This window comes from Phocoena sinus, chromosome 1, assembly GCF_008692025.1.
Source record: "Phocoena sinus isolate mPhoSin1 chromosome 1, mPhoSin1.pri, whole genome shotgun sequence".
NCBI classification, from domain to species: Eukaryota; Metazoa; Chordata; class Mammalia; order Artiodactyla; family Phocoenidae; genus Phocoena; species Phocoena sinus.
Window position 1 is genome coordinate 161,171,675 of NC_045763.1, and position 13,045 is coordinate 161,184,719.

At 38.4% G+C, this 13,045-nt stretch overlaps 1 protein-coding gene across 4 annotated transcripts in view; it reads left to right on the forward strand.

Moving 5' to 3' along the window:
• The window catches only part of CNST (consortin, connexin sorting protein), a 118,709-nt gene extending 113,729 nt beyond the window's left edge, over positions 1 to 4,980 (forward strand). For 3 of the 4 annotated variants that reach the window (XM_032638455.1, XM_032638469.1, XM_032638477.1), the window contains one exon: positions 1,440 to 4,980. In XM_032638455.1, coding sequence (XP_032494346.1) covers positions 1,440 to 1,645 — 206 coding nt within the window. In that variant the 3' untranslated portion in view covers positions 1,646 to 4,980. The remainder of the gene's footprint in view (positions 1 to 1,439) is intronic. The other variant, XM_032638464.1, reaches the window with a different exon arrangement.
• The last annotated feature ends 8,065 nt before the right edge of the window (positions 4,981 to 13,045 follow it).

The window sequence follows — 13,045 nt, forward strand, 5'->3', positions numbered from 1 at the left end:
ATGTTTAAATTTTTATGGGGAGAATATATTCACATATTACTGTAAAAATCTTCCAAATAAATTCTATTTGGTTTATATTGGGTTCTGTAAAATTTGTTTTTTAATCATAAAAGTAATATACACTAATCATGAAAAAACTTAGACAATAATGAAGTAGAAAGTTTAAGGCTCCCAACCCTCCCTCCCTTGGGGGTTTCCCCCAGGTATTGATTGAAGTTCTTACCATCCTTTCAAAACACATTCTGTATATATACATGTATATGTGTGTACATACACATGTGCCCTTTTTTTTTTAACATGAATGGTTCATTATATACCGTTGTGTCACGGCTTTTTAATTTAACCATCAATCTTGGACATCTTTCTTTGAACAATGTATTAAATTTACTTCATTCTGTAAAACAGTTGCATAGTATTCCATGATATGAATCTCCCATAATTATTTAACTCTTCCATTGTAACTAGAATAACTAAGTTATTCTCAACTTTATGTTATAACAAACTTTGCTGCAGTGAACATGCTTGTAAATATGCTATTGTGTTTTGTGCAGATCTGTAGGCTTAATTCCTAAAAGTGGATTTGCTAGGCTAGGTGATCAGAACCATATGGACCAGTTGGCCTCAGGCAGTCCTTTCTTGTTTATACCTATTGTCCCAGCACTGCATTCACTTAACACTCTTTCACTCTCAAAAGTTCCCCAGGCTGGATGATAAATTAATTTAAAATGTTAATAGATACTGCCAGATTACCTTCCAAGAAGGTTTTGGTACATCCTCATCATGCTGATCATAAAACTTCTTAGTCTTTTCCAAATATTTTTAATTTTTCTTTAATTAGGAGTGATCATTAAGACTTTCAACAGAGAGTAGTTATTTTCTTCAATATAGGAAGACTTATGTGGACATTTTTATTAAAAACAAGCCTGCCAAAGTTGTTTAAGAAATGAAATTACTGTACTAGCTAGAACTTCACTATTCCACTGAAAGATAAAATTGAGTATTACTAAGATGCAAGATCCCACTCAGACATTTTTGCTTGTTTGTTTAATATCAAATTGACTTTGCTTTAAGGTGGTCCCATGATGTGAACTCCAAAGATACTGTAATAGTGAGGTTATATATAATTTGTACTCTAAAATAATGCTATGAGCACATCAGAGAAGTATTGCCATTTTTTTCTTCTTTTTTTATGGAAATGGTTATATTCATTGTATAAATGAGCTAGTTTTAATTTTAGCATTCACAAGCTCTACAAGTATATATCTTTATGGTAACTAATAGGTCCTTGTATAGTCATTGGTGTCCTAGCTTCCTGTCAGTGACTATCCATAGAGGACTAATATTAGAAACATCTAGTTATCTTAATCAGTGAGCAGACAGCAGATACTAGGCATTAATTTTGTGTCAGTTTTAACCTTACTCTGTTTTCCTGTTTGCAGATGAAGTTGGAGGTGGTTCCTGTATTTTACTGGTCTTGCTGTGCATAGCGACGGTTTTCCTTAGTGTGGGAGGAACTGCATTATACTGCACTTTTGGTGACACGGAGTCACCTGTTTGTACAGACTTTGCAGACAACATGGATTTCTATTACACTAAGTTACTGCAGGGAATGGCAGGACTTAAACACTGGATCTACCTCTCCTAGCAGCATTCAAGAGGGACAGGCATGCTGGCCATGAGAATCAAAGAGTGAAACTATCTAAAATAGCTTTTATTTCAAGAGTTCTGTAACATGCGCCTCCCTTCCCCAGTGAGGAACCACAAACATCAGAAACAGCAGCTTTAACTGGCAAAACAGAGGAACTCAGAATAATCCACATAATGATACAGATATTGATCTGAGCACTGTGGATGGAAGGAATGGTCTTTGGAGAGCATGTCCACCTCCTCCTCGCTGTTTCCTAGTGTAATGAGCTACAGAATTAAACAGGGCAGTGTTGGAGCCAAACCATTTTGGGCTACCTTGTCAGGCTAATGGCTAAGGACACTTGTGGTTTATAACCGTTTGTCCAAAGACATTGCTTCCAGCCATCACGCAATAAGTTTGTGTGTAATGAAAAAGAGTTACCTTACAGTTTCAATGTCTTTTTTTAGTTTACCTTGGGAGCTATGTAATTTAGGCTTTGGGCACTCTCCTGATTTCCATTTGTGAAATGATTATGTTTGTGTGTGTGTGCTTGTGTATTTCAGACAGTTATCATAAGCAAAAACCCAGCGTAGAATAACAAAGATTATTCTTTCAACATGACTATAGATGTGCAGCCACAAAACTTTCAAGAAGGCTTAACTGTGGAACAGGTGAACGGTACAAATCTTGGCCCTGAATTAAGAAACTGTGACAGATCTGTGACAGTTAACTTCATTAACTAGCCAGAAATTAATCACAGGCCTAGAGGTAAAATTAAAGAGCTCCCTCTGAGTGTCAGGCAACCAGCTTCATCGTGGATTCAGTGCTTCCTGATATAATAAATGCTGGATTCATCTCGATTCAATAAATACTTACTGAGCACCTATTATGTTCTGAGAATCTAAGAACCCTTCTATAAAGATAAATAAGGTATTAGTTCCTGCTCTAGATGTTTTAATTCTGGCCTTATGTAAAATAAACTAATACTTGGGCAAATGAAATTAAATCATCATATATAATTCAGTATTAACAGATCATACATTCAGATGCTTGAATGTGCATTCATATCATGGGCTTGATTTAGACCTAATGTGAGGTCATTAGGCAAAAATTCAATCATATCTTAAATAGGCAAATGTCTGATTTTTATTTAAATCTGTCAATTTCCTTTTCTAAGGTACAGTGGTCTAACAATTAGGAAGCCTTGCTTTGGCTTTTTATATCATTGGCAGCATTCTAAAAGAAACAGAACATGTGAACTATAGTTTCCTGGAAATGACTATTATTTCATGTTTTTCTGTGAGGATCATTTGAAAGAAAAAGAGAGTTTTCTTTCTGGTTGTTACTGGCTGGTACAGTACCTCCCTTTGTGTTTCTGCTTATTTATTTAGACTTATGATTTTTAAAGGACTTTTTATAGAAGTTGAAATTGTGTCATTTAGCATGCATCTGGTTATCCCAATGCTAGATATTTAATTACTGTATACTTAGTGTTTTGATTTTCTATAATTTCAGCTCAATGTGGTTTTAGGCTTGTTTATTTTTAAATTGATGTTTTATTTTTACTTATAATACTGTTTGACTTGTCTGTGTCATGTCACCATAAACTATAATATTTTCAAGGATTATAGATCAAAGATATTTATTTAGAAGTGTACAAGATACTGAAATCTAGATTCCTTATACTTAAGGCTGACTTTATTAGAAGATTATTTTAATGTTCTATTATAAATTTTAAGAATTTGTATTCAAATTGTATGTAAATATGTAAAATGTTGATGGTACTATATTATGTGGCTCTGTAAAAGACATTCACAAAGTCTACTGTGAGGGACATCCCCATCAGAGACAAACCTCTTCTGTTTTACCCTCATGATTTCTAGTTACAGAAATTTGGTGATGCTGATTTCTGCCGGTTTTATGTGACAATAAGTCAAAGTTTCCCTCCTGTTCACCTTTTTAGGTCACTATTGAAGTCCTAAAAACTCTATATGTCATATTTTCCTATTGGCCACCAGGACCATTACTTCTGAAACGGAAGGTTTCCTGGGAACCTTCACACTGAGGTGAAAGAACTGAGATAACACTTCGGTACTCTGTGGAGTCCAGTTGAGCCTCAGAAGAAGCACGTGTGTCCTCACTGCTTCCCAGGGAGGGTGAGGTGAGCGCGGGAGCATATTGATGTCTTGATTTAAAATAGGCATGAAATCTCAACTAGAAAAATTAGGACAACTTTTAAAAATGTAATTGTCATTTATTGCATGAATTGGAGTAATTCTATCTGGTGATGAGAGAAATTGTTATCTCTTGCATAAAAAAATCATCCAGTTTTACTATAATGTAATTTTTTCTGTCATTTGAAAGCACTGACAACTATTTGTAACTAATCTTCCTTAAGAACTGTATTTGAGGGTAACAGATCAAGCTTGTAATTTAAAATCTATACCAAAAAAATGTCTCAGAGAGTTTATTTGAACCCCTTGGGTACTGAGAAAAACCGCTTTAAAGTGAAAGTAAAATAACTTCAGAAGTTGGTCCGGCACCATGAGTAGATTACTTTGGGTAGCCTAATAGCTCCCTACGTATACGCTCCTGTGCTTCTAAAACACTTCCCCATCTGCCTGAAACAGCAACCGAAATTCACTCTAAAAATTCATTCCTTTAGATTTAAAAATCAAATCCCTCTGGGAGGTTTACTATATTGAGCTGTGAATTATGCTAAGAGGATTTAAAATTTGAAGGTAGGCCTTATTTTGAAAGGACAGATGTGAATTGGATCTTGCTGGAATGGCAGGGTGGAGAAAAGGGTAGGAATTGAGAAATAAAAGAGGGAAGGTGGGAAAAGAACAAAGAAATCTTTTACCTTTTACCTGTTTTGCTGAAGCTGACTTTGTGACATTTAATCCCAATCCAGAGAGAGACTGAATATTTGTGTTCCCACTAACGTGACCTGTATAACTCTGTTCATTTCTATGGGCTCAGTTAATATTAACTCACCCTTGTATACTTAATTATGAAGTGTATATTGTGTTTTCACATTTATTCATTTGATGCTTACTTAGATCAGTAAACACACATCCTTTAAATCAGGTCTTGTGACTCCTGAAGCCATTATACTTTATCTTCTATCATGTTGCCTCCATCCTCAAAAAGAATAAGAGTGATCTAGGGTTTATGGCACAAGTTCTAGTGCCATCTGCTATTTTAATAACCTCAAGGATAAACATTTGGTGAGCCTCATGTACTAAGGAATTTTCTTTAAGGAATTCTAGTAGCTTTTAAATCTCTCTTGGTATAGGCTACTGGGCGTCTCTTCTTCCTGGTCCTGAGAAGAGTAAGTCCTGAAATCAACCTCTTGTCTCTTGCCCCGAGAGCAGTTCAGAACCATGAGCAACAGTGTTTATTACTCTCTGTACCTTGACAAACATTGGAATGTCTGCAGTGTGCCAAGCACTGAGCTGGGTGCTGGGGCTCTTGAAACAAGAAATGGTACCAGCTTAAAGAAGTTAGTGTCTGGTAAGGTAAATATATTTGTGAAAGGGGAAAAAAAAAATGAAGAAATATAGGATACTACTACTCATGGGGATAGAAACTTGAGCTCATTCCTCCCTACCATGTGTCATGCTTTTTTAGGAGGAAAAGTAAAATTCTCTCTAGGCCACCTGCATAGCAACTTGATAGACAGGAATCTTTTCTCCCAGCCAAAATTCTAGTGAGTATTACTTTTTGCCTCTAATTAGCATTTGTGGCATTAATAGCGGGTGGGCTTTCCAGGAGTAGAAAACTGCTTGGCTAGAGCCTTCGTCAAAATTGAAAGTCTGAATAGCACTAAATAGCACAATTGAAAACTTTCTCACAGAACTGCAGGTCCAGATGCTTCTCCAGTAAATTCTAGCAATCATTTCAGTAAGAAATAATACCCATCCAACAAAACACTCTTCAAAAAGGAGAAAATACTTGCTAATTCATTTTATGAAAACAATATTGATCCATAGACCTGACAACAATCCCTATCAGAATTGCAGCAATTTTTACAAGTTGACAGGCTGATTTTAAAATGTTTGGAGATGCATGTGCCCTAGAAGACAGTCAGTGAACTTGTTAGAACAAAACTGGAGGACTTGTACTTCCAGATTTCAGAACCAAATGCTGCAGTAATCAAACCATGGTATGGCAAAAGGAAATCCACGCGTATGTGTTCAGTGATCTACAAAGGTGCCAAGGCAATTCAAAGGGGGAAAGGAAGTCTTCAACAAATAATTGCTGGAACAACTGTATATCCCACTGGGGAATATAATTACCTTAGACTTTTGCCTCACACAACACAAAACTTAACTTGAAATAAATGGATCTAAGCTATAAAACTTCTAAAACAAAACAGGAGAAAATCCTTGCAACCTTTGAGTAAGCAAAGATTTCTTAGAACTCAAAATACACAAACCATAAAAAAAAAAAGGATTAGCTGGACTTTTAAAGCACATGCTCTTTGAACATGGTTAGGAAAATGAAAAAGCAAGCTGAAGATTGGGGGAAAATTCACAATACGTTTATCTAGTAAAGGCCTTGTATTCAAAATATGTAAAGATCTCATGCAACTCAATATTATGACAACCCATTTAAAAACTTTGAACACCCCTTTCAAAAATATATATATATACAAATGGCTAATGAGCACATGAAAAGATGCTGAATATCATTAGTCATCAAGATGCAAATTAGAACTGAGATACCACCACACACCAGGTAGAATAAAGTTTAAAAGACTGTCACAACCCCAAGAGTGAAAGGGTGGTTCAGCCTACGAAAGTCAACGTAATACCTCACATTAATAGAATAAGGGGGGAAAACTGTATGATTGTTCCAACTGCCGCAGAAAAAAATTTGACAAAATCCAACCTTCCTTAATGATAAAAACTCAGTAAACTAGAGGGGAACTTCCTCAACATGATAAAGGGCATTGGTGAAAAACCCACAGCTAAATTATTATCTCCCAAAGAATCCACAAGAAAGATGCCAGAACTAATAAAATCAGCAAAGTTGGCAGCATTACAAGATCAACCCACGAAAATCGGTTGTTTCTCTATACCAGCAATTAATTAACATTACAGAAAGGAAATTAAGACAGCAATTTCATTTGCAACAGAATCTGATAGAATAAAATACCTAGGAATAAACTTAACCAAGGAGGAGAAGACTTGTACACTGAAAACTACAAATCATTGATTAAAAAATTAAAGAATAAATAAATGGAAAGGTATCTTGTGTTTATGGATGGGGAGACAATATTGTTAAGATGTCAATAATACCTAAAGTGATCTACAGATTTAATGCAATCCCTATCAAAATTCTAAGAGCCTTTTTGCGAAAATGGAAAAGCCAATTATCAAATTTATACGGCATTGCAGGGGGACCCAAATAGCCAAACAAATCATGAAAAGAGAAAGACAAAATTGGAGGACTCAAAAAAAAAAAAAAAAAAAAATTGGAGGACTCACATTTCCCAATTTCAAAACTTACTACAAAGCTTCAGTAATCGAAACAGTGTGATGCTGGTATAAGGATAGACCTATAGACCAATGGAATAGAAATGAGAATCCAGAAATAAGCCCACACCCCTTTGGCCAGTTTATTTTCAATGAGGGTGTCAGGGCCATTCAATGAGGAAGAATTCTCTGTTCAACAAATAGTTCCAGGACAACTGGATTTCCACATGCAAAAGAATGAATTTGGACCCCTGCCTCACACTATATACAAAGATTAATGCAAAATGGATTGATGATCTAAATATGAGGTAAATCCACAAAACTGTTATAAGGGGTACATACAACATTTGGGTACATCTTCATGACTATGGATTTAGCAATGGATTCTTAGATATGACAACAAAGGCACACAACAAAAGAAAAAACATAGGACTAAACATTTTTTTAGGACTTCCTAAAAAAATTTTTTTAATTTGTGCATCAAAGGAAATTATCAAGAGAATGAAAAGACAACCCACAGAAAGGGAGAACATTTTTTGCAAGTCAGATATCTGGTAAGGGTTTAATATCCAGAATGTAAAGATCACCTACAGTTCAACAAAAAGACAACCCAATTTTAAAATGGGCAAGAGACTTGAATACACATTTTTCCAAAGAAGATACACAAATGACCAATAAATACATGAAAAAATGCTCATTATCACTGATCATCAGGGAAATGAAAATCAAAACCACAATAAGATGAATGAAATGATACATACTACAACATGGGTGAACACGGAAAACATGTTCTGTGAAATAGCCAGACTCAAAAAAACAAATAGTGGGGCTTCCCTGGTGGTGCAGTGGTTGAGAATCTGTCTGCTACTGCAGGGGACACGGGTTCGAGCCCTGGTCTGGGAGGATCCCACATGCCGTGGAGCAACTAGGCCCATGAGCCACAACTACTGAGCCTGCACGTCTGGAGCCTGTGCTCCACAACAAGAGAGGCCACCATAGTGAGAGGCCCGTGCACCGTGATGAAGACTGGCCCCCGCTTGCCACAACTAGAGAAAGCCCTCGCACAGAAATGAAGACGCAACACAGCAAAAATAAATAAATTAATTAATTAAACTCCTATCCCCAACATCTAAAAAAAATTAAAAATTAAAAAAAAGAACAAATAGTGTGATTTGACTTGAATGAAATATCTATAATTGGCAAATTCAAAGAGACAGGAAATAGAACAATGGTTACCGGGGGCTAAGGGAAGGGGGAAAGGGAAGTTATAGCTTAACTGTTTCTGTTTGGGGGATGAAAAATTTTTGTAAATAGATAGTGGTGGCAATGGTTGCACAACATTTGTAAATGTACTTAATGCCACTGAATTGTACGCTTAAAAATAGTTAAAATAGCAAATTTTATGTTAAACATTTTACCACACATGCATGTGCACACACACACAAAGACACTACCAAGTGTCTTTGTTGGTGAGGATGTGGACCAACCAAATTCTCACACACAACTAGTGGGAAGATGAAATGGTACCAACTGCTTTAGAAAACAGTTTTGCAGTTTCTTATAAAGTTAAGTACACATCTCTGCATGACCCAGCAATTCCACACCTAGGTTCTTACCTAAGAGATAAAAATGTGTCCACACAAAAACTTTACACAAATGTTCATAGCAGCTCTATCCATAATAGCCAAAAAATGGAAACACCCCAAGATTCATCACTAATAGAATACTATTCAGCAATTAAAAAAGAACAAACTATGGATACACAAACATGGATGAATCTCAAAATAACTGAGTGAAAAGAAGCCAGGAACAAAAGAATACATATTGTATGTTTCCATTTATATAGAATTTTAGAAAATATAAACTAATCCATAGTGACAGAAATAGATCAGTGTTTCCTTGAGGGGCAAACGATGGTGGGAGGGTGGATTGTAAAGGTCACAGGGCAACTTCTGAAATTGATAGAAATGTTATGTATCTTGATTGTGGTCATAATTTCATGGGTTTATACATCTTTCAAAATGCAGTGTACACTTTACATAGATGCAGTTATGTACATAAATTATACCTCAATAAAATTGTTATTAAAAAAGAAGTTCAGGCCTTCCCTGGTGGCGCAGTGGTTTAGAATCCGCCTGCCGATGTGGGGCAGACGGGTTCGAGCCCTGGTGTGGGAAGATCCCACATGCCGCGGAGCAACAAAGCCCGTGCACCACATCTACTGAGCCTGCGCCCTAGAGCCCACGAGCCACAACTACTGAGCCCGTGTGCCACAACTACTGAAGCCCGCGCGCCTAGAGCCTGTGCTCCACAGCGAAGCTACGGCAATGAGAAGCCCGTGCGCTACAACGAATAGTAGCCCCCGCTGGCCGCAACTAGAGAAAGCCCGCACGCAGCAACAAAGACCCAACACAGCCAAAAATAAATAAGAAAATAAAAATAATTAAAAAAAAAAAAGTTCAGTTTGTAGCTACATGGTATCTCAAGGTATCATGAGGGGCAAGAATACTTTATTCCCTTTCACTGTTGTTGCTTAATTGGGCTAAACAAAAATGTTTGGTGACTTCCAAGTACTACCCCTCATTTGTACAAGACCTAACTACTCAACCAGCTCCTTATAAAGTGTCACCTTATAAAGTGTCGCAATGAGGTCACTAGTTCAAAATGCCTTGATTTCAGTCCTAATTCTGTTCACAGCTTTTGGATCTCTCTAGTTCCCTCAGAAACGTTGAGATGGTGATTTAAATCTATGCTCTTTTTCTACTTGATGCAGCAGTCCAAATTTCAAGCCCAATCTAATTATATTCTGTAAGGACAACCTGATCTCCTCTGGCCGGAATGCAGTGATCAGAAGTGAGGTTTTGTGATTTTATTGCTTTTCTTAATTGCCTTGGATCAAGGGTCAGGTAGGAGACATGCACTTAGGGAGCAGAGAAGGTTCACATCATTCATCAGAATGACGACAGCCTATAAATGGCTGGTTCTTATTTTCTAAGTACAAGATTGGGAGTTGACAAACTAAACAAAGAAGAAAATAATCCTTGCCTAAGCTTCTGGTCTGGACAGGAACTTGGTCCAAAAGTGACTGTAAATATAGGCAGTCTTTTTTTTTTTTTTTCATTTCATTTTTTTCTTAATTGGAAAAACTAAATTATTAAGATAAGAATAGTAGTAGTTTGGCCATCGCTGGAGGGGGGACTAGGATATAAGATAGTTTGGTGGTAAATAAAAGGCAAAGAAGGGAGGCAGTCCCCAGAGTTGGAATCTGGATGATGAATGAGATTAACTAGCTGTTTAGCCTCCTTTCTGTACTTCAGTTTCCCCTTCTACACACACACACACACACACACACACACACACACACACGATATATATGGCTGCGCTGTGGCACACGGGCTTACTTGCTCCGCGGCATGTGGGATCTTCGCAGACCAGGGATCCAACCCGTGTCCGCTGCACTGGCAGGTGGATTCTTAACCACTGCGCCACCAGGGAAGTCCCCTCTTCTATACATTTTTAACTTAACTTCAAACTTTAAAATCCTCTGATTCTCTGAACAACCAAAAGCTTTCCACTTCCCATCACTGAGAAAGGACAACTTGGATGTCTTTATTTGCTGGATAAATGCAATAGTTGCATTAGGGTGGATAGGGCTCCTTTGAAGCTGTGCATGGGAGGAAGACGTGGAGTATACTAATCGATTCATAGACTTTGAAGTACCTACTGTGCCCAAAGCCCCTTCGGAGGAAGAGACTGGGCCAGCTGGTTCCTTCTCAACAAGGTGCTAAGCTATGTGTTACATCATCCTGAAACTCTGGCCACGGTTGTTTAGATCTGGGGCTTGGTGCCCTAGCCTGATGCATTTCTTGAAGCCTGAACATGAGGAAGGATAGTGATCTGGACAAATGTCTAGTCTCCAAAACAACATAGAATCAGGAGTTTCAGTAAATAGTATCTGCCTCAGCAGGTCCTCTCTCAGCTCTTTTGAATTTGGGGTCCAGAGTTTGCATGCAGCCCTGGCAAATAGGAAGGAGGAGAAGTCGAGCAGACATCAGGGAGACCGCATAGGCTGGAGTCCCACAAACAGAGCCTGTAGAGCAGAGACCTGGGACGTCCGTCTGGCTCTTGAGAGTCACCAAGACCCATCGCCCAAACAACACTCCATTTCCAGAAGGCTTGGCGCTTAGAAAACATTCTTTATTATAAGTGCTTCTTATACTTGGTGACCTGGGAAAAGGTCTCTTCCCTGCAAATGAAGAGAAACAAGCTATGCAACAGACGCCTGGCTGTTTAAAACCATATTCTTTTAGAGTTATTAGTCAGTGTAGGCACTGTTGTGTCAGAAATGAAGCTGGGATCCAAGGAGTTAGAGTGACTTCCTTAAGGTCAAGATCAAAGGAGTTACAAAAGGTTCTCCACCTGTGAACATGAAGTTGGAAATATCTATAGAGCATTTCTCCTGGGATTGCCACGGGATCCTCCTCCTACTGTTTTTTTTTTACCTACAACTCTGTACCCTAGATCACTGTCACTCTGGGTCTTCATGTGGAAAAGACAGCAGAGGCAGTTACTGCATACTGCAGGCCACAGGCATGGAGCAGTTGGTGTGCGGCCATCCCATGCTTGTGTAAGGGACTCTGGGGGATCCCAGGGACAAGGCAGACCGCCTGTACATAGCCTAGGGATGCCAGATAAAATACAGGATGCCGGTTATTGCACGAGACAAACTTATACTACAAAATTTTGTTGTTTACCTGAAATTCAGATTTAACTGGGCATCCTATATTTTTGTTTGCTAAATCTGGAAGCCCTACCAGTGTCACAGCATAGTACAGACCCTGAGGCCGAGAGGGCGCAGCTCATCAGCATGAGAGAAGCAGAGGGGCTTAGACACGAGGAGCTCTGGGGAGCAGCCTCCAGTCCCCCCTGTCTGGATTCCCTAGGCATCTGCAATGTCTTGGTGTAAAACAGAAGACAGACCATCAGCACAGCTATGAGATCCACGTGTCTACAAAGGGACAGAATGCGGCCAGAATTTGTTGGCATTTATGTCTGTAGAATTTAAAGTGTTTTCAATCCAAGACAAAAATGAGAATTTAATCAGAGCTTAGAATGTAATTTTAAAAATTGATTTAACACTTTACCTGATGTGAAAAACCTTCCAAATGTGGTTCTGTGTGACGGTTGTCTTATGGTGCCCATCTCAGTCAACCATCCAAACTCACAGAATTGTGTTTTACTCCTGGTTTTCAGATGTCACCAGCTAATAACACAGATATAAGATATGGTCTCTACTACTCATTTTGTTTCAACTCCCAGGTCATCTTGTTTTTATTCACCCCTTGTTCCAGATATCTGATTGCTGGCTGTTTCTAGCTGAAACTGGATTATTCATTTCCTCCTCTCATGAAAAAAGACGGCTTTTTTGTTTGGTGTATTCATAGGCTTATCTTTCGATTGCCACTGCTTTTCACCAACAACTTTTCGCTCCTCTGCCTTTTTATTTTCAGTCAGTGAAACCAGCATCTTATGATGAGAGCTTTGGTCTTCTCTGTCTGATCTTCTCTTCAGGACAGCAAACTCCATTTTCTGTTTAAAATGATTACTCATAAATAGAAGTTTATTAGCATTAGCTGTGGCCAAAATCCATCTGGTCGCTTCCCTTCTGCACACAGTGATGATAGCAAGGGGACAGCAAGGGGAGGGTGCAGGGGCAGGCGAGGCTGGTCAGATGCCAGACTCCTTGTGCGGGGTGAGTGTCTCTGTGTCTCACCCTCCCCAGAGCTCCCTGGCCACTGCAGATCTAATATAGGATACAGTAAATGCCATGTTTGCCTACACGTCTGCAAAGCAGCCTGGATTTGTCAGAGGAAAAAGTAAGAATAGAGGGGAAGGGCTTCCTTGGTGGCGCAGTGGTTAAGAATCCGCCTGCCAA